This window comes from Cucumis sativus, chromosome 4, assembly GCF_000004075.3.
Source record: "Cucumis sativus cultivar 9930 chromosome 4, Cucumber_9930_V3, whole genome shotgun sequence".
In the NCBI taxonomy this organism is placed as follows: Eukaryota; Viridiplantae; Streptophyta; class Magnoliopsida; order Cucurbitales; family Cucurbitaceae; genus Cucumis; species Cucumis sativus.
Window position 1 is genome coordinate 1,125,195 of NC_026658.2, and position 27,345 is coordinate 1,152,539.

General features: G+C 35.0%; 6 protein-coding genes across 8 annotated transcripts; 4 read left to right on the forward strand and 2 right to left on the reverse strand.

Moving 5' to 3' along the window:
- LOC101209571 (formamidopyrimidine-DNA glycosylase) lies at positions 1-4,507 on the forward strand. 2 transcript variants are annotated; one of them, XM_011654693.2, is made up of 10 exons: positions 1-365; positions 911-962; positions 1,692-1,749; positions 1,968-2,036; positions 2,170-2,295; positions 2,596-2,646; positions 2,807-2,884; positions 3,030-3,129; positions 3,715-3,749; positions 3,860-4,507. In XM_011654693.2, the coding sequence occupies exons 1-10, from the start codon at positions 137-139 to the stop codon at positions 4,265-4,267; spliced, it is 1,206 nt and encodes a 401-aa protein (XP_011652995.1). In that variant the 5' UTR covers positions 1-136; the 3' UTR covers positions 4,268-4,507. The 2 variants fall into 2 exon arrangements, with proteins under 2 accessions (XP_011652995.1, XP_004152179.1); XM_004152131.3 differs by lacking the exon at positions 3,030-3,129 and adding an exon at positions 3,181-3,283.
- A 786-nt stretch (positions 4,508-5,293) lies between these two features.
- Positions 5,294-8,296, forward strand: LOC101206819 (protein FAR1-RELATED SEQUENCE 8). Its single transcript, XM_031883649.1, has 2 exons — positions 5,294-5,480; positions 5,919-8,296. The coding sequence occupies exons 1-2, from the start codon at positions 5,412-5,414 to the stop codon at positions 8,082-8,084; spliced, it is 2,235 nt and encodes a 744-aa protein (XP_031739509.1). The 5' UTR covers positions 5,294-5,411; the 3' UTR covers positions 8,085-8,296.
- A 2,178-nt stretch (positions 8,297-10,474) lies between these two features.
- Positions 10,475-13,242, forward strand: LOC101206573 (protein FAR1-RELATED SEQUENCE 6). Its single transcript, XM_011654694.2, has 2 exons — positions 10,475-10,666; positions 10,957-13,242. Exon 2 carries the CDS (start codon positions 10,984-10,986, stop codon positions 12,991-12,993), a length of 2,010 nt encoding a protein of 669 aa, XP_011652996.1. The 5' UTR covers positions 10,475-10,666; positions 10,957-10,983; the 3' UTR covers positions 12,994-13,242.
- Positions 13,243-14,695: 1,453 nt separating this feature from the next.
- Positions 14,696-17,655, reverse strand: LOC105435164 (zinc finger BED domain-containing protein DAYSLEEPER). The gene is made up of 2 exons (XM_011654695.2): positions 17,328-17,655; positions 14,696-16,982 (listed from the first exon to the last, which is right to left on the reverse strand). The coding sequence occupies exons 1-2, from the start codon at positions 17,372-17,374 to the stop codon at positions 14,951-14,953; spliced, it is 2,079 nt and encodes a 692-aa protein (XP_011652997.1). The 5' UTR covers positions 17,375-17,655; the 3' UTR covers positions 14,696-14,950.
- A 1,243-nt stretch (positions 17,656-18,898) lies between these two features.
- LOC101209324 (signal recognition particle 54 kDa protein 2) lies at positions 18,899-24,099 on the reverse strand. Its single transcript, XM_004152130.3, has 9 exons — positions 23,706-24,099; positions 22,484-22,583; positions 22,154-22,307; positions 21,484-21,634; positions 21,256-21,404; positions 20,910-21,010; positions 20,670-20,827; positions 19,682-19,796; positions 18,899-19,580 (listed from the first exon to the last, which is right to left on the reverse strand). Exons 1-9 carry the CDS (start codon positions 23,934-23,936, stop codon positions 19,252-19,254), a joined length of 1,488 nt encoding a protein of 495 aa, XP_004152178.1. The 5' UTR covers positions 23,937-24,099; the 3' UTR covers positions 18,899-19,251.
- Positions 24,100-25,080: 981 nt separating this feature from the next.
- On the forward strand, positions 25,081-27,248 carry LOC101209077. 2 transcript variants are annotated; one of them, XM_031883946.1, is made up of 2 exons: positions 25,081-25,421; positions 26,867-27,248. In XM_031883946.1, exons 1-2 carry the CDS (start codon positions 25,176-25,178, stop codon positions 26,873-26,875), a joined length of 255 nt encoding a protein of 84 aa, XP_031739806.1. In that variant the 5' UTR covers positions 25,081-25,175; the 3' UTR covers positions 26,876-27,248. The 2 variants fall into 2 exon arrangements, with proteins under 2 accessions (XP_031739806.1, XP_004152177.2); XM_004152129.3 differs by having other exon boundaries at positions 25,113-25,421; positions 26,833-27,188.
- Positions 27,249-27,345: the final 97 nt, after the last annotated feature.

Genomic DNA, 27,345 nt, shown 5'->3' on the forward strand with positions numbered 1-27,345 from the left:
AGACTCGTTCATGCGTCTCGGTCAGCGCAAGCCGTAACCCATTTGTCAGTATCTATCAGTTCTACTTCGTTCCTCTCAAGCACCTCAAAGAGAACAGCGCGCCAAAAGCATCGTTCCGTGTTCCGACCACCACAACATGCCGGAGTTACCGGAGGTGGAGGCGGCGAGGAGAGCCATAGAAGAGCATTGCGTCGGGAAAGTAATCAAGAAGGCGGTAATAGCCGACGATACGAAGGTTATCGACGGCGTATCACCTTCCGATTTTGAGGCTTCGCTCTTAGGCAAAACCATCCTCTCCGCCCATCGTAAGGGCAAGCACCTGTGGCTCTGTCTCGATTCTCCTCCTTTCCCTGCATTTCACTTCGGTACACTTGCCTCCTTATTTCCTTTACTTTTTTGAAGTTCATGTGGTGTTTTGTAGTCACATTTGGTATTCTGCTATTGAAAGTGGGTTGTATTGCCTTATTTCTAGTGGAACTGTTCGTTAATTCAGTTGAAAACTTAGTGAAACTTGGAATTCATTGGTTTCATGTGAAAAATGCAAAGGGAGGTTATTAAAATCAAGTTCGATTTGGAAGTATATGAGTGTGAATAGTTGTTTCAACTATTGTGGATTTTAGAGTATGGTAGTTCTAGTTCTAGATTCCAAATTCATAATGCGACTGCCTCAACTTTGTTTAATTTGTTTTTTGGAAGCACTAATTTTGTCTCCCCAATTGAAGTCGGCTGCTGGCACTCATTTCTCCCGTGCTAAAGTATTTAGATTGTTAGCTAATAAAGCTTTTTTGTTTATTGGTGATCAACCCTTTTGTTTTAGACATTCTCTTCCTACTTTTTTTTCACAACACTGATTCTCTTACCATTTTAGACTTCCTTTAATCTCGTTCATGTTCATGTTGATTTGCTTCAGGGATGGCAGGTGCCATATATATTAAAGGTGTGGCTGTCACAAACTATAAAAGGTCAGACATGATTAGACCAAATTTATTGTAAAGGCATTGAGCAATTATGCGTAGAAAGTTATGCTTATATCTTTTTGGTTCTGGCGTTGGCACTTGTATAAAGGGATGGTTTTTTTTTACTTGGTTTATGGCTAAATGAAAATTTTTAAGAGGAATCGAATTTCTTGTTTCAAGATTTTAATTTGGCAGTTCTTCATGTTGAAAGCTCCTTGATAGAAATATAGAAATTGTATGACCTATTAGTTATAGTACATGCTTTGAGTGATACGAGAGGACTAGATAGATAGAGAGTTTTTATTTTATTTTTATTTTTATTCTTTTTTCCTTTTGGAGTTAAAAGAGTGGGAGGATTCAAAATTTTGACCTCTTGGTTGAGAGCTTGAGAATAGAGAACAACTCATTACTAAATCATTAAGTATATTTTGTTGTACAAGATATCTCCAATCACGACCATCATACTGAACTGATGAGTATATTAACCGCACATTTGACTAATCAAGTTAATATAGCTGCTCCCTCGTCATGAAACACAATTTAAAATGTTAGATTTTATTGCTTGTAGTGTACAATCGTCCTGGTTTTTTGGTTGCATATTTTCTGGGGATGATTCGGACCACTCATATTATACATCCTTACAAATATATTGATGTGCTTTCCTCATTTGCCACAATGATCTTAGACAGTAATTTATGACTCCGACTTTTGTCTAACAAATGGTGATATCTGTAGGTCTATGGTTAATGACGATGATGAGTGGCCTTCTAAGTACTCTAAGTTCTTTGTTGAGGTAAGATCGTGTGTTTTCCTTATTAGGTATAAGGTTATCAAGTTGCTAACTATTTGTTTGTGAGACTATGTAGCTGAAGTGTTTATTTGCCTTGCTGTAATTTACCCTCTTACTTCACAATTATTTAAGATATTCATGATCACATAATAAATTAATTTATGTTTGGTTTTTTCTAATTATTGTCATTACAACATAATCCCAGAAATCTCCTTGTGCAGCTCGATGATGGTGTAGACCTATCCTTCACTGACAAAAGGCGATTTGCAAAAGTCTCCCTGCTCGAAGATGTACCTTAATATTAATTGTGAAATACCTTTAATTTCATGGATTTCTTTTATTATATTATCATCTTAATGACGAGTCACCGCCAATTTCATGCATGACTCTTTTTTAGCTTCACTAACAATTTTGTTTTTACAGCCGGCTTCAGTGCCCCCAATATCTAAGCTTGGCCCAGATGCTCTTCTAGAGCCTATGGCATTGGATGAGTTTATTGAATCCCTGAAGAAGAAGAAACTAGCAATTAAGACTTTATTGCTTGATCAGGTAATCTACACCTTTGTTAGTGGTCTACGTTCATTGTTCGCAATGCATGGTTAATCGATTTATTTGAAGCTGTCTCTTTCCTGATGTTTAACAATAAGAGTGGCTTTGTTTGGTACCTGTTTGGTGTTCGATTAAAAACTGACTCAGTGTGAAGTTGCAGTGTCAGAGTGTTATATGATTTCATTTCTACTAAGAATTAGAAATGAAATTTTATTTTCAATGCTATGGAGGATCAAAAATGAAATTTTATTTTCTCATTTTACTATTATGATTTGTATTAATCTTCGCCTCACTTCACAGAGTTACATTTCGGGTATTGGCAATTGGGTTGCAGATGAAGTGCTTTATCAAGTAAGTTCACCTCAGGGATGATGTATATTTCATGGTGTTACTCTGAGGGTGTAGATATATGGATACATTTTCTTTTTTCTTTCGTTCGTAGAGACTACTTAGAGGGCTCCAGATGAGTACTAATCAGTTTAAAACATCTATTTAAAAACAAAAATCTCAGGCAAGAATTCATCCAAATCAAAGTGCTGCAACCCTCTCCAAAGAAAGTTGTGCAGCTTTGCATAAGAGCATACAGGAGGTACGACTTTACTTTCTTTCCTCTTCCCCTCCAAATCATCCCCAACCCTTGCGGCCCTAGTTGGAGTTAGGCATGCTGCACCCTTTAGAGATATTCATAGAAAAACATTCATTCTTCATGGAAAATATAGAGGAACCACCTGTAGGTCCTTAAAAGAGCAGTTGAAGTTGATGCTGAGTCCAACAGCTTTCCTGAAGAATGGTTGTTTCATTTTCGATGGGGAAAAAGGCCTGGACAGGTCAATGGTAAGCTCAGTTAGATGTTTTAGCATTTTGATGAAGCAACTGTATTCACAGGTAATTGAAAAAGCGCTTGAAGTTGGAGCAGATAGTAGTCGGTTCCCTAATAATTGGATTTTCCATTCACGTGAAAAGAAGCCTGGCAAGGCTTTTGTTGATGGTTTGCTCTTGACACTCTAAGATCTTATACTCCATCGGTTTCATGATTTCCAATGCTCTGAACTTATTTGAACATGAACTGTTCTAATTCAATAAATTTTCATTCGAAGAAAAGCAAAATATCAACGACTTTTTAATTGACCATTTCGCTTGTTGGCTTACTTAAAATTGGCTGCTATACCTTCTCAGGCGGTTGCTTCCTTAAAAACATTGAACCAATAGTAATTCATAACTACATTTCCTTTTATCTTCTGCAATGGAAAAACGAGTAGAAATAACTATCATGTTAGTAGAAATATGTTTGATTTGTTGATGAGGTCCGCAATGTTAAAAAAGTCATGGTATTCTTGGCTTACCTTCTCTTGCATATAACATCAATTTGTTTTTGGTATTGTTTTGGCGTTCTCTTAAACATGTACCTGTATACTGCAGGTAAGGAAATCCACTTTATCACCACAGGTGGCAGGGTATGTTGTTGTATAAAGACATGCTCACAATAATTTTAATTATTTCAAAATCACTCCTAAACATGCATTTAAAGGCCTCATTTGATGAATATATTATTGACTTATCTTAGACATCAGCCTTTGTACCTGAGTTGCAAAAGCTTACTGGAGCTGAACCGAAAAATCAAAACTCAAAGAGAAAAGGCAACGATAACAAGAAAATGAATGATGAGAGCGATGGTGAACTAGTGAGCAAGACAAAGAAAACTGCCGATATTAAGCAGAAGCCAAAGCCTAAAGGTCGCTCTAAGAAACCTTCAAAAAGAAAATCCAAAAGCGAGGACGATGATGGGTCTGACGAGGAAGCTGAAAATGATGATGCTAGTGATGATGACAATGGTCGCCCTGAAGGAAAGAAGAAAGTGGGAACGAAAACAAATATTGGACAAAGGTTTGATGCTGCTTCTGAACCAGATAAGTCTTTGAAGCAAACGGTTCGGAGCAGTCAAATTGGTAGGCGGAGGAAGAAAGCAAAGTAAGTTTATTTCCTAAGACATCATGTGTAGTATTTTGTGTGTGGGGGGTTTAACTATGAGAACATCAATCTATAGAAGAACTTGCCCTTTTGTCGTTACTGTTAATCCTACCCGTAGATGTGGGGCATGACTTTTGTATCATCCGTGCATTTTGAATGGAGATGTTCAGCTCGGTTTTTCTTCTTCTAAATGCACGGTTGTGCTCACATCATTTATATATATATATATATATTGATGTCCTCATCTTAATTAATCTCATAAAACAACTCGTTTGACCGGAATGATATTAAAACTTAAGTTAGATTGAACCCATTGTTTATATTTTAGAACCTATTTACGTAATGAGTTTTCTAGACTACGTTTAACAAAACATAGAATAAGGGAACTATGTGTATTTTTTTTTGGCGGTAAGAGATGAAAGACTTAAATGATATTATTGCTATTAGAACTCTGTTTTGGGTAATTTATTTGCTCATATTGTACAATTACAGGTTTTTGACATGATTTTTTCTAAAAGTGAAATAAAACTTTTCAAAGGTTAAGGTCAAACTTGTAATCAAATACACAAGTTAGGGATAGAATTCGTATCGACAAAAGTGAAGAAAAAAACCTTTAGCAACATGAACTAATTTTACTTTGCATTCTTTTAAAATATGATCTTTTTTAAATAGAAAAATTTGACGAATTATTTACCCTTTATAGAACAAATCTGCTAAAAGATAAAAAAAATTACACTTTGTTTTTCTACAAAGTGTAAATATTTTGTCAAATATTCTATTTTTTAAATTTTTCTACAATTTTTTTGTAATTATTATTATGACAAATAGAGATTAGAAATAAGTATCAAACCATATGTTGAAGTTGAACCTTATGTCTCACATTGAAGTTGAAATATTTACCTATGGAAAGAATATATTGAAAGAAATGTTTAGTATAAATAATTAAATGGAGATTTATTAAATACTAAGGATTAAATTGAAATAACAAAAGTATACTAAAACACATAGACGACATGTCGTTTTTACGGGAAGAAAATCATACAGAAATGTCAGCCCAAGCCAAGCCAAAGCCCAAGCCCAGAGTGGCTTGTGGGAAAGGCTAATGTATCGGACTTTGACGCACCGAAGCTGAACGCTGTGCACCCACCATGACCGGCGATGACTCGTTTTCTCCGAACGACGACGCCTTCGCGGCGAATCCTAACTTTCACATCTCTGTAAGTTAATTCGCACTCCAGATTTGTTCTTGAGCTCTATGTTTTCCTGTTAGAGATTAAAGTTTCTCTCTCCTGTCACTGCTGCCATTGGTAGGGTTTTAAGGCTTGAATTTATCTAATGAATTTTGTTACTCATCGCTCTGCAAGGGACATTAAGGAAATTAAGTTGTTTTTTACTTAGAAACTTTACAAAATCCGATGAAATGAGGGTGAATTTGCTCTCTGGTTTCTGTATTTTGAATACGGCTTTACATGTGGTGGTGAGGAGATTTTGTCTGCTATTATCATGAATGTGAAGCATGTATGAATATGGAGTCCTTTTATAGCCTTCAATGTCAATTGATGTTGATAAAATTTGGATATTTTTCTGTTTTGGCACTTGTCCTTTAGCAAGGAGGAGTTTCTGTGTTCTAATGAGTTGTTTTCTTATTTATTTAGATAGAAGAAGGCTCTCAAAATAGTGGAGAATTGGTTGAGGAAGATGGGAATAATCTTGAGAATGAATGTGAGGAATTATTTCGGATTGATGATGATGATTTTGATGATGATAGAGATGAAAAAGTCCTGTTAGATGGTCTTCGAAATCATGGAAATGATGTAAATATAAGTGATGGTAATGAAAGCTTTGGTGATGATATAAGCATAAATGCTGACCATGAGCACGACAGAGATGAAAGTCCTCTAATTGATTGTCAAATTGATTTATCTGGAGATAAGGATTATCCCTCTCCAGTTGCTGGGATGGAATTCGAGTCGTATGATGATGCTTATAATTATTATAATTGCTATGCTAAGGAACTTGGCTTTGCCATTCGAGTGAAATCCTCATGGACTAAACGGAATAGCAAAGAGAAACGTGGTGCAGTTCTCTGTTGCAACTGCGAGGGGTTCAAAACCCTTAAAGAAGTTAACAGTAGAAGAAAAGAAACTAGGACGGGGTGTTTGGCGATGATTAGATTGAGATTAGTAGATTTTAACCGCTGGAGAGTGGATGAGGTAAAGCTTGAGCATAACCATTCTTTTGATCCTGAAAGAGCTCAGAACTCCAAGTCCCACAAAAGGATGGATACTGGGACTAAAAGAAAGGTTGAACCAACCATTGATGTAGAGGTTCGAACAATCAAGCTATATCGAGGTTCTGGATTGGATGCAATTGACCATCAGGGCTTAAATTCTAATGGAGAATCTAAAATACATGTCTACAAGCCTAGGCTCCTGCTGCTCAAGAAAGGTGATGCCCAAGTCATTCATACTTTTTTTCATCGAGTTCAGCTTACTGATCCAAATTTTTTCTATGTGATGGATCTTTATGAAGAAGGTCTTTTGAGAAATGTTTTTTGGATCAATTCCAGGTGCAGAGCTGCGTACAATTATTTCAATGATGTGGTAGCATTTGACACTACGTGTTTGTCCAGCAACTTTGAGATTCCACTCTTTGCGTTTGTTGGAATAAATCATCATGGGCAATCTATCTTACTTGGCTGTGGATTACTTGCAGATGAGACGCTAGAAACATATGTTTGGTTATTAAGGGCATGGCTTACATGTATGTCTGGCCGCCCCCCACAGACTATCATCTCAAACCGATGCAAGGCTTTGCAAGGAGCAATAGCTGAGGTTTTTCCAAGGGCTCATCATCGGCTTTGTCTATCATATGTCATGCAAAGCATTCTCGAGAATGTGGGAGAGTTGCAAGAGTCTGAAACATTTTATGCAGTGCTAAGTAGGACAATATACAATTATGTAAAAGTGGAAGAGTTCGAAATGGCTTGGGAAGATATGATCCAGCATTTTGGGATAAAAAATAACGAGTGTATTCAAAGTTTGTACGACGAGAGAGAGCGGTGGGCACCTGTTTTCTCAAAAGATACATTCTTTGCTGGAATGTATAACTGCCAAAAAGGTGACTGGATAGTTCCTTTTTTTCATGGTTATGTGCACCAACAAACTTCTCTGAAAGAATTCTTCGACATATACGAATTAGTTCTTCATAAAAAGCAAGAGATGGAAACTCACAAGGATTTGGAGTCCAGTGATTTGAGCCCCTTGCTAAAGTCAAGATGCCTCTTTGAGTTGCAGCTGGCTAAATTATACACGATGGAGATATTCAGCAAATTTCAAGATGAAATAATGATGATGTCTTCTTGCTTTAGCCTTTCTCAAGTTGAGACAAACGGTGGACCCATCATGACGTTCATGGTCAAAGAGCGTGAAGGCGAGGAGATTCCTCGAGATGGAAGGGCTTATGAGGTTATGTATGATAAAGCAGGAGGAGAAGTCCGCTGCATTTGCAACTGCTTCAACTTCAAAGGCTATCTATGCCGACATGCACTGTTCATCCTAAGTTACAATGGGATAGACGAAATTCCATATCAGTATATTCTATCGCGGTGGAGGAAGGATTTTAAACGCCTTTATGTTCCAGATCTTGGATGCCATAATATAGATATTACAAACCCAGTTCAGTGGTTTGATCACTTATACAGAAGAGCAACACAAGTTGTTCAAGAAGGTATGACATCTCAAGATCACTATATGGTGGCTTGGCAAGCACTTAAGGAGTCCTTAAACAAGGTACGTCTTGTTCCTGATAGGCATGTATAAATTGGCTATACCAATCTTGTAAATAACGTGACATTTTTCTGTACATTATATCACATAGGTGCAGTTATGCCTAAAGAGCCTAAAGATTAGATTTTGTTTGATATTCTTTTTTTTAGTTTTCAGTTTTAAAAATTGAAGTTGTATATGCATTTGTTTTTTGATGTTTTTATAAATAGAAAACAAAAAATGACTTTCAAACGGATTCTATTTTATATATGTTCAATTTTGTATAAGGAAAATATGGCTCTGTTAGGCTTTTGACGTGGTTAGCTACTCCAATTATGTCTTTGTGCCAAAGTATAGTGCTGAATATTCTCATTAGGGGTGAGTTTATGGTGGAAAGTGTCTCATATCCCGAGAACATAACTCAATTGACTTCGATGTTCTCAATTGACTTAGGTATATACAGTCGTTCAAGAGGTCAAAATCTCTCATGGTTGAACTCAAAAGAATATCTTATCACAAGTTCAATTGTCTCTCTACAAGAACAAAAGATATTTTCTTTGTTTTCACTAGACTTTCGTAGAGAGAGAAATGAAAGAATACACTGACACATAAAAGTATAAAGTCCCCAAAAATTTTGGCTGGGTTTGTTGTCATATATTTTCAAATTTCCTGATTGATCTGAATAGCTTGTTAAGAGCTCACACCTTCCATGAAAAGAGAAGAATGAGAATAACTTTGGAGCTATATATATGAGGAAGAAAAGAACCAGGATATAGGAAAAGGGAGAATTGTATGAAGAAATATCTTGAAATCTCATTTGTCAGCTGTTTTATTTTTAAATGATAAAAAATGTCAGTAATTCGTAGGGATGCAATAAAAAATTTCACAAAGTTACCTGAACATTTTGTTAGCATAGTTTAAATGGTGACTAATAGTGGTTACATCATCTACTTAAGACTTAAAATCCTTTAAATTACTATGACAACTAAGTACAGTGAGGCTAGACGATTTTTCTTTGAAAATAGCTTAGGTGCATGCAATGTGGTTTTGGACGTCGTGGACCAATATAAACAAGGAGTGACAAGTAAATGTGAACTCAAATCTCTATTCCCCATTGAAGCTTTTGAAAGAAAGTCTTCTTTGCCTTACGTTCATAGTCTTGTTTTGGTTGCATCCACTATAGTTATTTCATATCCATGCTATTGTCGTCGACTTGTTCCTATATGAAGTGCCGAGGAAAACAAAAACTCTATTTTCGTGATACGGTAATCATAATGAAAAAGAGAGTCCACTCATAATGGGTTGGTCTTTCAGTTCAATTGTTTTCAATCTCTATTTTTGAGCATGGATGGTACCCTTCACGTACAACTGAATGACATTTGTGATTGGCAAGGAGAAGGCATTGAATTGCACGATTTAAATGTTCTCATTTCAGGTGCTACGTACAAGCATGAAAAAGAACTCAAAGTCATAATGATGCTTTCCCATCAAATTTAAATTTCATCCAATAAGACTATAAACACACGAAAATGTTGACAATTTTTATCCTCTACTTTGCTAATTCATTTACTAATCACACCAAAAAAAGAAAAAAATAAATCATAAAACTCTTGAATTGAATGAAAATCAAGCTTTCTATCAAATTAACTTTGATTGATGTAAACTCAACTTTACTATTGTTTCTATTCGAATCTTATTAATTTCATACCACTTTTATATTTTATAATTTATTGAACGCTTGTGACTTTATTTCAACAATAATTCATCATATCTTATGGTAAAATTGATGACACCTAATTTTTAATTTACTTATTTTAATAGTTGAATTGAGTTACAATTAGGTTAGATCAACGATAATAATGTTTCTTTCTTGTTATTAGATTTTTAGTTACAAAATGAATATAACTCAACTGATCAAATGATACTCCTAACAATCTCAAAATGAATATAACTCAACTGATCAAATGATACTCCTAACAATCTAAGAAGCACAGACACTTATTTTTTGTTAGTGTATCTATGTCCAACACGCCTTAGACAATGAACTCATATTTTGCACGTATTGAGTAAACTAAAAAGACATATACATGTAAGAAAATTTTTTGTTAGTGTATCTATGTCCAACACGCCTTAGACAATGAACTCATATTTTGCACGTATTGAGTAAACTAAAAAGACATATACATGTAAGAAAAATAACTTTTGAGAGTGGAATAAATCAAGTGAAATATTGTAACTTGTAAGTATATAAATTCATCGACTCACTTGCTATGAATTTCTTTTTACTTTAAGAAGGCATATATGTTTAAAAATGAATATTTTGAGGTGGACGTTGCATCTGGCTTATTAGCTATCAATCTCAACGTTAGAATTTCGATTTTTTCGTTCGTTTTCAATAATTTATATATTAAAGAAAAAGTATATTACGAAGAAAACAATTTTGTAGCTGTTTTTTGTTTTTGTAATTAAAGAAAAAAGGGTAAATTTGCCACTGATAGTTATGAAGAAGAAGAAGAAGGTTGTTCAACAGCAGGATGAGAATGGGTAGGTTGATGATTAACAATGGCGTTACGAACAACACCAATTACAACCATGGAGAAGCCACCACATATACCTGAAAACTTCCCTTCTCCAAGGTCAGGCGCTTTCTAGATTTCTTTCCCCCCTTTTTCTAGCTCATTCCATGGAATCAATGAATTGTACTTCTCAATCTCCTGTTACCTTACAATTTTCTACTCTTCTTATCGAAATGAAATTCGATTAAGCTACGATTCGAGTTGTGGAGGCCGAAAACCGGATCGGAACTTTCAAAATTCTATGAATTCGTACCAAAAGATGAACGGAATAAAAAATTGGAGTCTACTTATAGTTATTCAACTTTCTCTGGCGTCTATTTTTTTTTTCTGAATCTTTTTCTTTTCATTAGAAATTGCTGATTTTCCATCTAGAGTAGATGGATGGAGTTTCTCTCAACACCGAGCCAGTGGGCGATGAGGAGGGGGATTATTTTGAGATCGAAGGGGATTCTGTAATTGCAGATTATGTTGATCAAAGTGGGATATTTGAAGGAGAAAATCCCCTCCCTCCTGCTGTTGGTATGGAGTTTGAATCTTATGAGGATGTATACTACTTTTATAGTTGCTATGCAAAAGAACAGGGATTTGGAGTTCGAGTTAGTAACACTTGGTATAGGAAGAGTAAAGAAAAGTATAGAGGAAAACTTAGCTGTAGTAGTGCTGGTTTCAAGAAGAAGAGTGAAGCGAATCGACCGAGACCGGAGACGAGAACTGGTTGCCCAGCTATGATAAAATTTAGGTTGATGGATACTAGAAGGTGGAGAATCATTGAAGTTGAGCTTGATCATAATCACTTGATCAACCCGACTAGTGGGAAGTTTTATAAATCTCATAAGAACTTGGGTGTTGGAACCAAGAGATTGTTGCAACTAGATAGTGTTGAAGAAGTGCAAAAAGTTCGGTTGTTTCAAACGGTTGTAATTGACGCTGATCACAATGGATACTTGGATGTTGATGAAGGAGAGTTTGGAAATAGAGTTGATAATTCCAATCAATTGAAACTTAATAAAGGAGATGCTTTAGCTATTGAAGATTTTTTATGTCAAGCACAACTCACAGATTCAAATTTCTTTTATGTCCTGGATCTTAATGAGAAGGGATCTCTGAGGAATTTGTTTTGGGTTTCTTCAAGGTCAAGGGCTGCTTATACTTATTTCAGCGATGTTGTGTACATGGATACATCATGTTTAGCAAACAAGTATCAAGTCCCATTGGTCTCAATTATTGGAGTAAATCATCATGGCCAGTGCGTATTATTTGGTTGTGGTTTACTTGCCATGGAGACAGTAGAGTCATATATATGGTTGTTTAGAGCATGGCTTACCTCTGTACTAGGACGACCTCCACAAGTTATCATTGCAGATCAACATGAAGAACTCCAAATTGCTCTCACCGATGTCTTCCCGAGAGCTTCTCATTGCATTTCTTTATCTGATATTATGAGGAAGGTTCCACAGAAGCTTCGAGGAATGCTTGAATATGAAACAATTGAAATCGCAATCTTTAGAGCAGTTTACCACTCCTTGAAGCCAGAACAATTCGACGCATTGTGGGAGGGTATGATCCAGCAGCACGGACTTGGAGGTCATAAATGGCTCCAAGAGCTTTACGAACATCGGAGACAGTGGGTTCCAGTTTTCATGAAGGATACATTTTTGGCTGGAGTGTTATCGATTGTATCTGGTGACGTAGTTCCGTTTTTCTTTCAAGAATACTTAGGTGAGCATACTTCTTTAAAGCAATTCTTTGAGCAGTATGATCAAGCTATACAATCGCATCATCAACTAGAAGTTCTGGCAGATGAAGATTCAAAAAATTCAAGTCTCATGCTTGAATCAAGATGCTATTTTGAAGCGCAGCTATGTAAATTGTATACCAATGAGATACTTGAAAAGTTTGAGAGAGAGGTGGAGGGAATGTATTGTTGTTTTAACAGAAGGAAGTTGAATGCTGAGGCGCCATTAATGACATATATTGTGAAAGAGCATGTCGAAATGGAGGGAAGTAGAAGGGATGCAAGAGAGTTTGAAGTTTCATACAATGAATCTGACATGGAAGTCCAATGCAATTGTGGCTTATTCAACTCGAAAGGATATCTATGCAGACATGCTTTATCCGTTCTTACCCAGAACGGTATCAAGGAAATCCCGGCTCAATATATCCTACAACGATGGAGAAAAGACGTTAAAAGAAATTACATTCTCGATTATAGTTACACTACTAGTATTGATACCAACAGCCAAATTCATAGGTATGACCACATATACAGATCCATTGTGCAAGTGATTGAAGAAGGGAGAAAATCGAAAGAGAAGTACGGTATCGCTGTACAGGGAATCAAGGATATACTGAGCAAGCTTCGGCTAGGAACCGACACTTCCAGTTGATCAGTTTACGCAGATGTAAGGCTATAGAGATCTTAGCAGAGGATTGCGTTGTTAATTGATTGATATTTGCTTGGTTCAGAGATGAGAGTTTACTATCTCACTCTAATCTATATCTAATTACGAGTTATGTATAACTTAACTAGTTAAGCTCTACAACAAATAGTTCAAATTTTTTTTTAAAGCAGTGAAACTTTGAAGTATTAGTTTCTTATAACATAAACCAATGACAAAATCATTGCTTTAAGTTTAGTTAAAACTTAAAAGAACAACTTTGTTTTAAAAATTAGGAAAATTTGCCTCTTTAGTCATGTGCATTTGATTCGTGATGTTTCAAATTTATCGTTTTAATTTTGAAGTTTTCATGAATAGATTTAAATTGTTCTACTGACAAACCCATTAAATATGTGCGTGTGTGTGCATATATATTTATAACATTTCCCCTTCCCTAGTTGGTGAGGAATGTTTGACCTCCTAAAGTTTTCACATTATCAATACAACATTCCATTTTGGAAAGTCGAACTGACTTTTTGCTTGGATAGATTGTTTTGGCTTTCTTGATGAAATTTCTATAGAATTAACCTCGAGATTCTACGGGTTTTTTCAAATCTCATATTGAATCTTAACTAAATTCTTAATGTTTTTCCATATTTGATTATCTGTATCGAATCTTATATCAACCATTTATGCAATTTCTCAAATCTTTATGCTCATTCATGTGTTCCTTAAATATACAAAATATTCAAATTAATTTACCACATTTTTATATGAAATTTGGGAAGATACCATAGAAAATTTGACGTGAAGTTAGCCATTGATAAATTTTTTTGAAAATATTGCATAATATTTGAAAATGATTATTTGTTGATATTGGTTCATCCCAGACTTTCTCTGTACAATTTTGCCAATAACGAACCAAGATCCAAATATATATTTTTTTTGTCAAATATCATTTTTTACATAGTTTACCAATTATTTTTATCAATGTTTTGAAAAAAATCATATATCTTGATATTCATACTTGGCAAGATTCATGGAGATAGCAAAAATGAATAGATAGTTTTAGATAAAGTTCATTTTATATGAAATCCCAATCTCGATCTCAGACGAGACTCATCGAGAAAAACTAATTCAACGAATTTACAAAAAGAGTTCAAATTTTGAAAAGCGAAAACTTGAATAGGCTATTTCAACAATTTCAATCCCTAAAACTGTAAGTTAAAAAATTGTGGGAGTGCGCTCTAATGGTGGAGCAAGAGAAATAGGAGACTTCACTTTTCTTTCAAAATGACAAAGAAATTTCAATCATGGAGGGGGTAGTGAGTTCCATTAGATTGAAAGATAGAGAAAGGAGAGGAGAGGAGGAGGGAGAAAGGTGACAGAGAATCTAAAATATTAAAAATATAGCCTTTATTTGCCTCCAAATCATGCCATCACACATCACCTTATCTATTTATCTCGTTTAAGTGTAAATTTAATGGGTTTGTAAGTATGAACTTTTGAGCCTAACCTTGAAAAACCAGTGACTAAATACACATGGACTTGGTAAATTTGCCTATTAAGTTTGACAAGATTTCCAATTTCACTAAAAAAAGAAAAACCTGTAACAAACATCTCTCCAAATTCTGAGTTATTCAAATAAATCTATTAAAGAACAGGTGAAATTGGATATGAAGAAATCGAGTAGAATTTGAAGTCTGACAAATACATTGGAAAAATGATAAACTGTATTCATTAGTTGGACGTAGAAGAATAATATCTCTATTCCATTTCAAACAATCTTCAACAGGATGCAACATAGAAGTCGTATGTTGCAAGTGAATGTGAGGCTATATCAACAGAAAAAATTTATCTATATGGAAAGTAAATCAGAAAGTAAAGACGCTATTCAGCTTCTATTAGTCCCAAAAAATCATCTCCTAATAAAAAAATCAAAATCTACACTAAAGGAAAGAAAAATCTAAAACTCACTTTTCACAGTGGTATCAGAAGTCTCTGTGGATGAGGAGGATTGTAATGATCCGTACTGTAACCAATCTCTAGTGCAAATGAGAGCCTCAAGCGTTGCTGATGGCAATGACCTCCGATAGCTATCCATTCTTCTGATTTCAGTGTCGAAAACTGAATCACGAGTAACAGTTGACACCGGCATGGACAGAATATCACAAGCCATTTTTGCCAGCGTAGGATACCGATATTTGTTTAATCTCCACCAACTCAAGACGTCGAATTCTTGTGATTTGGGTGATAACTCCTCTTCTAAATAACGATCTAACTCTGATTTTGTTTGCTGGCCTTCAGAGATCTCAGAAATATATACATCAAAATCTGAGAGCCCGTCACCTGTTGTAAGAAAGATTTCTCCCTGATGTTCTTCATCCTGCAACTCGGTTATGGAAATACCGATATTCCCATCTTCTCCAAAGGTCTCTGAAAGGGTAAGTGTTTCCATGGTAAACTGGAGAAAAAGATCATGGAGACCATAATCAACAATTCTGATCCACTCCTCTGCATTTTGAACAAAAATTTTGGAGAAGATGAATTCAACAAGCTTCAACTTGAACCTTGGATCCATTACAACTGCCAATGCTAAAACTAAGCAGCATTCATTCCAATATTTATCGAACTTATCTTTCAAAGGCTTTGTCAGGTCACGAACAAGCGGATCCTGGCTCATGCTTGCATTAGTGAGCTCCGTTTGAATTTTCGATACTTCTAGAAAAAATACATTGGCAGTTGGATAACAGGGGGAAGTTAAAATGTTAGCCACACTGAAAAAATACTTCAAATATGTGCAAAGAGTTTCTGCCACCTTCCAATCATCCACTGACATATTTAAGTCGTAATCTGGATCAGATGCATCTAAGCAAGAGAATACTTCTTTCAGTTCACAGGCTGCTACCAACATATGAAATGTTGTGTCCCACTTGGTTTGATTATCGATTGAAAGCTCCTTATTGCTGGGTACTTTAAGTTGGTTCTTCAACTCAAGAAACTTCTCCTCTCGCACAGAGGAGGTCTTTACATACTTCACACTTTCACGAATCTTCCATACGACTTCACTCGTTAACGATAGAGCATTCTGTGCAAGCTGACAAAGAACTTGAGCTAAGCAATTTCCTACTAATAACTGACCATTAAGAAAATTTGGGTCATTAGCAACTAGGAAATTTCTAAAGTTCATAGCAATGGTATCACTCAAAAAGGACTGATCAACTGTTAGGGCGTAGACACGTCCACTCAATTGCCAATTAGATAAGCAAGTGACAACGGCTAGAATAAGGGCATCATCCTTGAGAGAGGGTATTCTAATAACATTTAGGATTCGGCAATGTGAGTTCCAATTATTGTCGATGAAATGTCCTTTCAAGAAGACATAACAAGTGGTGTCACTAGAAGTCCAAACATCTATCGATAAACTTATTCGACTAGGAATTCCACAAACAAAATTTAAGAGGCTTTCTTTCTCTCTAAGGTAAATTGACGTGCACTCTTCCTGTACTGTGGTGTAGCTCATCATATTGAACTGCGGTTGAAGATTTTTTACAAAATCAATAAAACCGGGCTGCTCTACCATGTAAAGTGGATACTCATGCATAATAATCATGATGGCAATATCATGATTACATCGATTTTGATCAAAGGTAAAACTTGCAAATGTAGGAGTTGCCCTGTACCGTTTTCTAGGTGGATTGGCAGTATTCCTCTTGGCGAAAGTTGTATGTGTACCATTAGACTGGTTCCGCTCACGGCTTACAGGGCAGATGCCTAACGCAATGTGACGCTTTAGGTGGCTGGTGCCTGCTAGCTTTGAACCATTAATGTAAGCAAAAGCTTTATTGCACTGATTACAATAGGCTTTGATACATCCATCTTCAGCCGTCTGAACAGTGAAATAATCCCAAACAAAAGACTTTTTCCTTCTACGCTTGCTTGAACTATCCATAGGTGTTAAAGGAAGATAAGGTTCTAGTTCCATTGAAGTTGTAACACTGCAAGATAAACAACAAGTTTACACTAAACATTCATCATCATACACAATATTAACTCAACCTCGACATAATGCCACAAATTTACAAAAACACATTCTTCCAAAAATTCAAAATTCGTAAAAGGAAGTAAAAAACTCAATGCACATAATGCAACAGCATCCAAAAAGATACAAACAAATAAGAATCCCCCACCCCACTACCCTGTTTTTACGCACCAAATTCAAGCAAATAACACTTCTTACTTTCTTCTCAAACTTCGTCAAAACAATGCCCATCCTATATATACTCTCTTAGGAAGCCGGATACAGGAAAAAAAAAAAGGATATAAGAAAACAATAAACATACCCAGATTGATGAGTTTCGTTATCAGTTTCTCCGTTTTGCAACTCCATCTCACAGAGAATCAACAAAAAAAAAAAAAAAAGTGCTGGGTTTGGTATAATCTTCGGACTGTGTAAAAAAGGTTATTTAAAAAAAAGTTGGAGAAAGAGAAAATTTGAAAATTTGGCGCAAGGTCGGTTGTGGAGGTTGAAGACGAAGTATAATGGGCTTTGCGGTTCAGAGCTTCATAAACCCTAAAGTGGACCAAAACGAAAACGAACAAATAAGTAAACAATATAATAAATTAATAAATAAATAAGGTGAAAAAGGGAATAAGAGAATAAGGGAATTAGGGAATTAGGGCGAATTTACCACAAACGTATCTCAAACTCAATTCCATTTATTTTTAATCTTCACCCTCCATTTCTTTTATCCTTTTAATTTTGGGAAACTATTTAAAATATAGCCAATGTTATAGAATCTACGATTTTCTTTCGTTATATTTTAAGATAATTCTTTTATGTTTGTTAGGAGTTTTCTAAAAAATAGAGAGGGAAAAACAAATTATTCATACTTACAGAAAAATTATTATAATTTATTTTTTGTATAGATGATAATTATTTTGTCATATTTTTATTTTTGAAAATTTCTCAATTGATTGTTTTAAATGGCAAGATTAATTTTTAAATAGAAAAATTATTTTAAAAGGCAAAACTGCTTACATCATTTATATTTCATTAATGGTAAATATTTTACAAAATTTTACTTGGTTCTTGATAGATTTGGATAGTCGTTTATTATTTTATATCACTAAAGTGATAGATGTCTATAAGCAAAAATAAAATTTTGATTATATTTGTGAATAAATTGATTTAGTTTGTTATATATATATATTTGAAAACATCCCTATTTGAAATTGATTTAGTTTTAAATTAAGTTTGGGTTCCTTAAAAGTTTTAAAATTAGGTTTCAACCTCTCATCAACTTGAGTAATTTGGAAGAGTTAGGTTGAATAGTTAAAAAAACAACTCACGACTAAAAAAATTAAGGAGGATTATTATCTCCTTATTCACATCAACTATTATCTCCTTATTCGCATCAACTCACTTTCACATTTCACACTCACGTTATTTGTATCAACTACTCAATTACTTTCCTATAATTATTATCCACTTAATTCAACTAAACTTTTTGAGAGGAGGAGAAGAAATAAGAAAAGATATTGAAGAAATTAAAAGAATAGTCCTTCCATAGATTTCTGATTTTTAAATTCGAGGATAGATTACTTCCAAATCGTCTCAAATAAATGGAATAAAGACAAAAAATAAAAAGTATTACAAATAAGAAAAGATGCTTAATGTCATCTACAAAACTGTTGTTTGTGTCTTATAACTACACACTTATAATGTTCATGTAACATCACATACTTGTGATCAAATATAGGCTACAAATAATGGCATTTTCAGTTTTTGTAAAATTGATCGAGTTGGTAAAATTTGTGCATGTGAATGTCAATTTTTCAATATACTTGTTTTAACACACAACAATTAAAACCACCCTAATTTGAAAGAGAGAGAAATCAGTAAAGTTAGAAGTTGAACAAATGCAAAGTGTTAAAACTCTATTTATAAATTGACACAGAAAGCATAAAAAATCTATTTCGTTGCTAAACATTTTAAACATCTTGAACAAAGTACAAGGGATGGTTGTGGCTGTGGTGAAATTACCGAGTCAAAAAACGGGGTAAAAATAATTAGCTCGAACCGTCGCAACTGTAACCATGCACCAGAGAACAAATAAATATACATATTTGTTCGATGGCTTAATCAATCCAGTGAAATCGTCGACGTCGTCGTGTTTTTCCCTGTAGAAGATCAGTATTGCCACACGTTCTGAAAGACGATCTTGTTGGAATAAGAGAATTCGAACCAAACTTCGAATCAAAGCTCTACTTATCTCCACCTCCAAACATTCCCATCATATCTTTATTTGAACCCATTTGCTTCATCAAGCTCTGTAAGCCACCCATTCCACCAATTTGCTTCAAAATCTGGGGAGGAAGGACCTTACTCATGTGCTGTGCGTTCATATTTCGTGATAGTGCGCTCATTTCGCCCTTCTTTGGGATCTTCAGCCCTTTCATCTTGCTCCATACCTTGGCGAGACGCTTGTACTCTTCCATCATTTCCATTACTTCCTGAACACGGTGACCTGAACCTCGTGCTATTCGCATCATTCGCGACTCGTTTATGAGCTTTGGGTTTGTGCTATCCAATTCTGTTTAAAATATTAAAGGATCATTTAGCACCAAATTCAACCAGGACAAAATATCCACAGCAAAATAAGAAGGGAAGGATATGTGGATAATTTCTACTAGCCTTCATCCGTCATTGAGTCCATCATAGTCATGTACCGCTTAAGTTTCGCCTGGCTTTCCTTTTCACGTCCTTTTGGCATCAAATCAGCACTATATCCGGGTAGCATTGAAAATACCTAAAGAGACCAGTTCTTAGAGTACTGCCTATACGTTTATTCAAGAATTTATTAATGAAAAGACCAACTTCAAAAAGAGAATTAGAAGCTTGACCCACCTACTTTTCAGAATAAGCAATCCTAGTATTACCAATTATTTAGAGCAGGCCTATGTTCAAATTACATAAGAACACGCATTCTCTCAATTTTTTATCCCGTGAACTCGGCTAGCCACACTTATAATGCTCTGGATCTCAATATCTCCACCTTACCAATTAAAAACCTTTTTGCTATGGAAGTTGTAGAATAAATGCTTCTGTAAATAAGTATGTGTAGGAATAGGATACAACCCGATCTTCCCCTATAAAGTGTAGTATTGTAAGAAACAGAAGGTATTTCTAAGACTTGTATCAAAAGCATTAATCTTGCCATTTTGTGAGTGTAAAGATTAGAACTGAACAAGAGAAACAACTCTTACTACAACAAACCTTTAGGGCATGTTGGGAGGATGGAGTGGAATGAGTTTGTCGTGGGTTTTGATTCCAGCCTATGTTTGCATTTTGGGTCCATTTTGTAATATCAAACTCATTCACTTTCCAAAATTTTCAACCCAACTCCCTTCCAACCATTTTGATGCTTCACAATCCCATTCCCGTTATGCCCTCGATTCCCAACTCATTCCAATGCCCCTACGATCTTCAGTAATCTTCATTACATTCATGCCTCCCAAATAACCCCTTAAGTCATAGTACTACCACCAAAAAACCCCTTGAGTCACACTACTACCACCAAATCTCCCTTAGAAATTTCAAAAGGTCAACCCACTTTTTCTTCTAAAATATGACAGGAGCAAACAATAAAATTACAGTATATTATACCCGATGCAAGTAATACCTGGTTAATTGGACCCATCTTAAGTAAGTTCTGAAACTGATCGTACATAATTCTCAAAGTAAAATTTCCTTCTGAAAGCTTTTGCAAAAGCTCTGGTTGCTGATCCATTGGCACGACTTCATGAATTTTATCCATGAAACCAGACCAGTCTCCCATGCCTAAACAAATGATGCAGTCGCTTAATAAACAGGTAACAACAGGCAGCTAATGCAAAAAGTTTAGATTCAATCGAAAAATCACCTAGAAGACGGCTGACAAATGGTTTAACATCAAAAACTTCAAACTCATCCATATGTTCTCCTGTTCCAATGAAAATAACCGGACTCTTTGTTGCTGCAACACTGCAACAATAAGTAGAAATTGAGGAAAGAGATTTAGTTCATAATACTCTATGCATCAATTTAACCAAGTAATAACCAGGTCATTTAATCAAAGAAAAATCTGAAGAATTTCAACTGATAAATTCCACAAGGCTAACAAACTATGAAGCAAAATAAAACTTTGGTAAAACAATTTGCACAAAGTTAGCATCCTTCAGTATGGTTCTTCGTCCCCAGAAAGGGAAAACAAAAGTTTTGAAACTTACGCACTAAGAGCACCACCTCCCTTTGCGTGACCATCCATCTTGGTCACAATCACAGCACCAACTGCAACACTTTGTTTAAATGCTTGAGCCTGGTCAAATGCCGCTTGACCGATACTGCTATCCATGACAAATATAACGAGATCCGGTTTCTAGACAACGCAAAGAACAGTCAGAAATTTTAACAAGTTATCATCAAATGGCCATAAAATAATAAGACAAGAAAAATACCGTCGCTTCAGAAACTTGACGCATTTCTTCAAAAAGAGCAGCTTCCTGTTTGTGACGCCCACTGGTATCAACAATTATGAGATCACAACTTTCTTTCTTGAATCTTTCCACACCTTCTACCGCAATTTTAACAGGATCCGATTCCATGTAACTACAAAATGGGGAAATAAAGAAAAATTGAAATACTGAATGACAACTTGACTAATAAATCAAGCACACTGAGAGAGGAAGAAAACTCCAACCCATAAAAGTATAAACAAAAAAGAACAAGAAAAAAATGACCAAAATCACACACATGAATTTACATTTTTAAGGTCCGGGACACGCCCAGAACCATAAACTATAAAGGAAACACACCTCCTACTTCTTCCATACCTCACCCATTCCCATCCCCAACCATATCACAAATGTGCTATGCTAAAAGAAGAAAGATTAAGAGTCTAATACTCTCAAACAAAAGGATCAATGCATGCAATAATATAAAGTATTTTCCTCGTAGCAGAAAAAGTTCGAGGTAGGATACTACAATAAAACTGTAAAATGATAACTAAATAACCAATTTGGTAAAACCACCCCTCATATATGGTTCCTATTCTTTCCAATAAGACTAAACCATGCTTCCACGATCACATAAATGAACGGTAAAAATAGTATATATGAACTACCCTACCTTCCATAAAAGGGAATCTTTGCTTTGGTTGCATTCTGCTTCAATTGATCAAAAGCACCAGCTCTGAATGTATCTGCACAGACCAAAGCAGGCTTCCAGCCTTTCTTCTGATGATAATATGCGTACTTAGTACATGTTGTGGTTTTCCCAGACCCTGAATTTTAAATATTTAAAAAAGTAAAGATTAATCAATAACATAAAGAAAAAATAGTGACTAACAAGTAATGATGATAACAGTACAAACCCTCATCATTCTACATGGTAGAAAGCCACATTTAAGTGGATCTTTAAACAGGTAATAAAGACAACAATGTTACACCTGTAACATACCTTGCAAACCAACAAACATGACAACACTTGTTTTTCCTTTCTTTGGTGTAAAAGAAGGCTTTCCAGGATCTAGCATTTTGCACAGTTCATTAAATACAGCCTACAGAGGGAGAAGAGAAAACATCTTAAAACCTAGCTCCAAATACCAATAATGATACAAATAGGTAAATCTTAAAATAAATGAGTTACGAATTTCATTAGATGGGTCCCATCGCACAAGTTCTAAAGATGTCCATCAAAAGAAATGTAATGTTTAAGAAGGGCAGAACTATAGTATGCCAAATGAATTGCATTAGCTTTTTGAGATTGCACTTCTTTCATCAAGCCATCCAGAAGGAAGGAGAACCCCATTTTAATAAAACAAGTAAATAAAGGGGTAAACAAAAGATTTGAAATAGATCTAGGGTATTGGGATTGTTCAATGTTCTAAACAAACATCCATCCAACATCTAGAAAGCAAGAGTAGGTCTATACTACAGCTCGTTGACATTGAGCAGAAAGACTAGACCAAGTGATAGATCCATTCAGGTTAGGATGAACCAATCTACAACATAAGTTACATAGCTATTGAGAGCCCCCATACACTTGGTGGTTCTATCCCCTTAACAAAAGAAAGACTGGTAACGTTAGAATCCCCAGCCAAATCCCAAAAATGACCACGAAAATATAATAGATAATCCAACTCATCCCAAAATGAGTTCCTCATCGGGTAGGTGGTAATTCCATGAACACCAATAACCCAAACAGACCGGTCATCCAAGCAGGCAAAGTGAATGGATAAGGCCAAGCAGCTCTGATCATCTCTAGAATTGAACAAAACTCAAGAGTCACATAGAACAATGAAGCCCCAGGAAGTACCAACCAACTCTAGAGACATAAAGGTCGGTTATCTCTACAAAAGCATTTGTATTGCATTTCGTGGAATGGAAAATAACTAATTGCAACAACAATCCTAAACTATACAAATCCCACCACATGCCATATCTATAAACTTCGAAAAATATATATAAACACAATTAATAACGCTCAGAATTCAGAAAGATTTTGCATTTCCCTTAATCCACTATATGGACATGTATTAAGAAACTCGTTCGAAATTCAGCTACAACTCTCAGAATCGACTCTAGTTTCATAGAATAACTCTACAAAACCAAATCAACAAAAAAGACAATAAAAGATAGAAAAAAGGAAAACAAAAAATACAAAAGGAAATGAAGAATACCTGTTGAATGATCTTGCGCTTATTGTGACCGGCAGCGAGGTCATCGAGATTAACAATTTTCTTGATATTGGTCTGCATATCACGGACAAGCTTGAATTGGACATCGGATTGAAGAAGAGCGCGGGTGATCTCGTTGAGACATTCGTTCAAAACTTTCTCGTCGATCACCGTCGCGCTGCTCATCTGCTGGAGAGCACGAGAAATGCTCCCCCCAAGCTGTGCTAACACCATCTTTGCCGATTCTTCGAAATCTGAATCCGAATTGTTGATCGATTAAGAGAGGTTTTGAATTAGGGTTCCGATTTGGGGGTTTCTGAAAAATTTAACCAACCTTCCTCTTCGCCTTTCAGAAGTTGAACATCAAAAATCCGATGGTACATAAACAAAAAAAGAACCATTTTATAATATCAAGGACCTGCCCGCAGCAGATCCCACCTCTCGGCTTTTTCCCCTTTTTTTTCCAAATGATAATTGCAATATTTGGCAAACACAACCAAATTCAATTTCTATTACTAATTGAATATATTCTCTATTTCTAGACTTAAATTTAAATTAATTCTTTTATATTGCATTATTTTATTTTAAAAAAACTATTAAGTCGTATTTGCTAATATTTTTAATCTCGTCCTTCCACTCTAATTGTATTTTATAAAAACATCCTTTTGTTATATTTTTAATTTAGGATCGTAATCAGGGTAAACCTAACTTTACGAAGAAAAACAATATATATTTTGAACTTGAACTCGTGACGATGAAAATATTGATGCTTTGTCAAGATCGATAGCTTAAATTTACTTATATATTTATAGATATTTTATTTAAATCACATACATCAAACCAAATTAATGAATAATAAAGTTAAAATTCGTCTCGACAATTCAACAAACCTAAAAAGGGAAAATTTTCCACCACAGGTGAACAATTCCCACTAAATGTCCAAGAAACTAGATTGTTGTTGAATTTTTTTGTGAATGACTAACATATTGAGATTGTTCCACCATCACATTTAGCATTTTACTCAATAAAAAATATTATAGCAGTAAAATTGATTTCTTCATTCACTGAACGGATTGTTGCTTTCATACTCCACTCTTATTGAAACAAAACTTTGAGAAGTAACCGGTCAAGAATTGATGTGGAGTAATAATAAGTTAAAGATTAGATGTAATTGAAATAAAAGATTAAGAAAAGTAATCAAAGTATAATAATGCATCAAGGTTTCACCCTTGTAGAAAGGGGTGAGTGTATGATCAAAATGTGAGCAATACTACTTCACAAATTTATGAATAAAATTTTATTTTGTTTCTTTCATTAATTTTAAATATCTGGTTTAATGGAAAAAAGAAAAAAGAAATGAAGAAACCAATCAAACTCTGTCACGTGGCACACTCGCGAACAACTACGGGAACAGAGTGAAGAAGCAAAGATAATTTCGCGGTGGCCGTTAAAAGAGAGAGATAATAGAGCAAAATGGCAGCGACGGCGACGGCGACCGGAGTATTGAAGATCGGCGTTCCGGCACCAGCTCCAGCTCCAGCTCCGCCTCCGTTAAAGGCAAAATCAGGAAGGCATCCAACGAATTTTGCAAGCCTCACAATGCGCTATCCAAATTACTTTCTCAATACGCGGATGAAATTTCCTGCCGTTCGAGCACTTGGACAAGGAGGGAATCCGAGCGGCGACGACGACAACGACGCCGGCGGTTTCATCAATCAGGTGTTTGTTTTCCCTAATTGCCTTCTATCTCTAAGTATATAAGAGCATTAAACATATGCTTAGCAGATTGCTGATTCAACATAGTAATTCGATGCCTAATTAGCTGAATTTAGGCTGAATGAAAGAAAAATAGATGGAACTATTCAGTTTACCACATTTTAGCAGTATTTTTACTGATTTCTGGCTAGATTCTATAAGTTTCATTGATTGAATTGGACTGGGAAATCTGGAATTTTAGTAAATTCTTGTCAGGTTAGCTATTCTGTCTTTCGATTATCAAACCTGGAAAAAGAACACTTGAACGCACAAAAAACTAAAGAACACTAAAATATGTTGTATTGCGATAAGAAAAGTAACAACATAAACACAACCTAGTCTTTGCTAATCTCTTATAAATTCTCCAAAGAAAATCCGCAAAATTTCACTCTCTCCTCGTAACCTTACACCCTCTATTTATAGATAAATGCCTAACAAATCAAATTTACTAACTATTTACTAAGATGTCTCTTTTATCAACCATACTGATATTCTACTAATGATCCTACCATTTTCATAACTAGAGATCTTTGGGAGCTCCTTCTTGCATTGATTCAAATTCTTCTTTGATGATGAGTGCATGTTGAGCAACCAGTGTTTAGACCATTTATTATTGATGTTGTGCCAAAATTGCTTTCAGGGCAATGATTTCTTCTACGGCACAATAAATCTTTTTGAAATTCGATTAACAAGGTTTCTATTTCTCTTACCCAATAAATCTCTTTTAAGATATGCTTGATATTGACGGGAAAGCCTAAACTTAAACATAATCAATATAGAATTGTATAGAAAAATGAAAAGAAAGTAGAGTTTCAAAACATTATATTCTATGCAATAAAATTAGTGAAGATGGCCTGGAATTAGAAAACTCAAACATAGACTTACCGTTTTAATTCCAAGATATACAAGTCCAACATGTTCGTCAGCCTCTGCTTGGGAATTTGCTCTTTGTACTCTCTAAGGTAGCAACTGTTTAGTTAAATTACATTTCTTGTTTTCAGACATGGCATATTTAGACTGTGTAATGGCATCTCTGATAGTTTGATTTAGTTGTTGGTAATAATTTATTTTGTTTATGAGGTAGTGAAACCATATAATAATTTTATCTCACTCCATAGGTAAGACGTTGAGTTATTTTCTATATGTCATTAACATGAGTAAAGACAAGCTTTGGAAGTAGTTTACATTATCTCTCATGCCCTTCTCAAGATTTATTTGGAACGAATTTTCTAAAATATGTTTTTAAGCGTGTTTTAAGCACTTCAAAAGTCATTTCAAGCCGGTTCAAAAGTCATTTCAAGCCGGTTCAAAATATGTTGAAGAAAATGATATGAATATTTACTCGATTGTATCACTTGATTATGTGATAACACAGGAGGATGTGGAATTTTTGTTGAAACTGGGGGCAGGTTCCATAGCAGGGGGATTTGGAATAAAGTATGGAAGCATAATATTTCCAGAGATAACCAAACCCAACATTGTACAAGCACTTATCATGATATCAACTCCTGTGGTTGTAGCAATATGGCTTTTGATCAAGCAAAGTCGTGAAGAGACACAAAGCTAACGATCCACTGTCGTTTTTACAAGATGATGAAAGGATTTTAACCATCCAAAAATTTGTAAAAGAAAAAAAAGTTAGAACTTGTAAAAGCACTAGAAATTGAAAACAGATGAAACACTTTATATTTTTGTGTTGCTCGATAAGATGCCTTACACTATTCATATTGCTCGGACTGTCAATATTTGATTGATTATCAGTTGAATAAATTACAAGTTTAGTTTTTAAAATTTTCAGGTCTATGTCTAATTGATCAATCCGAACTATAAAACGTTGAAGTTAAATTCTTGAAGTTTCAAGTCTAATCTATTTGGTCACTACATTATA

Excerpts from the sequence above, each read along its gene's own strand:
- LOC101206573 (XM_011654694.2), top strand. The coding sequence starts at position 10,984 with ATGGATGGAGTTTCTCTCAACACCGAGCCAGTGGGCGATGAGGAGGGG.
- LOC101206819 (XM_031883649.1), top strand. The coding sequence starts at position 5,412 with ATGACCGGCGATGACTCGTTTTCTCCGAACGACGACGCCTTCGCGGCG. Across the intron at positions 5,481-5,918 it reads ATCCTAACTTTCACATCTCT|ATAGAAGAAGGCTCTCAAAA; the intron begins GTAAGTTAATTC and ends TTATTTATTTAG.
- LOC101209324 (XM_004152130.3), bottom strand. The coding sequence starts at position 23,936 with ATGGTGTTAGCACAGCTTGGGGGGAGCATTTCTCGTGCTCTCCAGCAG. Across the intron at positions 22,584-23,705 it reads AGCGCAAGATCATTCAACAG|GCTGTATTTAATGAACTGTG; the intron begins GTATTCTTCATT and ends CTCCCTCTGTAG. Across the intron at positions 19,581-19,681 it reads GGACTCAATGACGGATGAAG|AATTGGATAGCACAAACCCA; the intron begins GCTAGTAGAAAT and ends TATTTTAAACAG.
- LOC101209571 (XM_004152131.3), top strand. The coding sequence starts at position 137 with ATGCCGGAGTTACCGGAGGTGGAGGCGGCGAGGAGAGCCATAGAAGAG. Across the intron at positions 366-910 it reads TTTCCCTGCATTTCACTTCG|GGATGGCAGGTGCCATATAT; the intron begins GTACACTTGCCT and ends GATTTGCTTCAG. Across the intron at positions 1,750-1,967 it reads ACTCTAAGTTCTTTGTTGAG|CTCGATGATGGTGTAGACCT; the intron begins GTAAGATCGTGT and ends CTCCTTGTGCAG.
- LOC101209077 (XM_004152129.3), top strand. The coding sequence starts at position 25,176 with ATGGCAGCGACGGCGACGGCGACCGGAGTATTGAAGATCGGCGTTCCG. Across the intron at positions 25,422-26,832 it reads CCGGCGGTTTCATCAATCAG|GAGGATGTGGAATTTTTGTT; the intron begins GTGTTTGTTTTC and ends GTGATAACACAG.
- LOC105435164 (XM_011654695.2), bottom strand. The coding sequence starts at position 17,374 with ATGGAGTTGCAAAACGGAGAAACTGATAACGAAACTCATCAATCTGG. Across the intron at positions 16,983-17,327 it reads AACGAAACTCATCAATCTGG|TGTTACAACTTCAATGGAAC; the intron begins GTATGTTTATTG and ends TTTATCTTGCAG.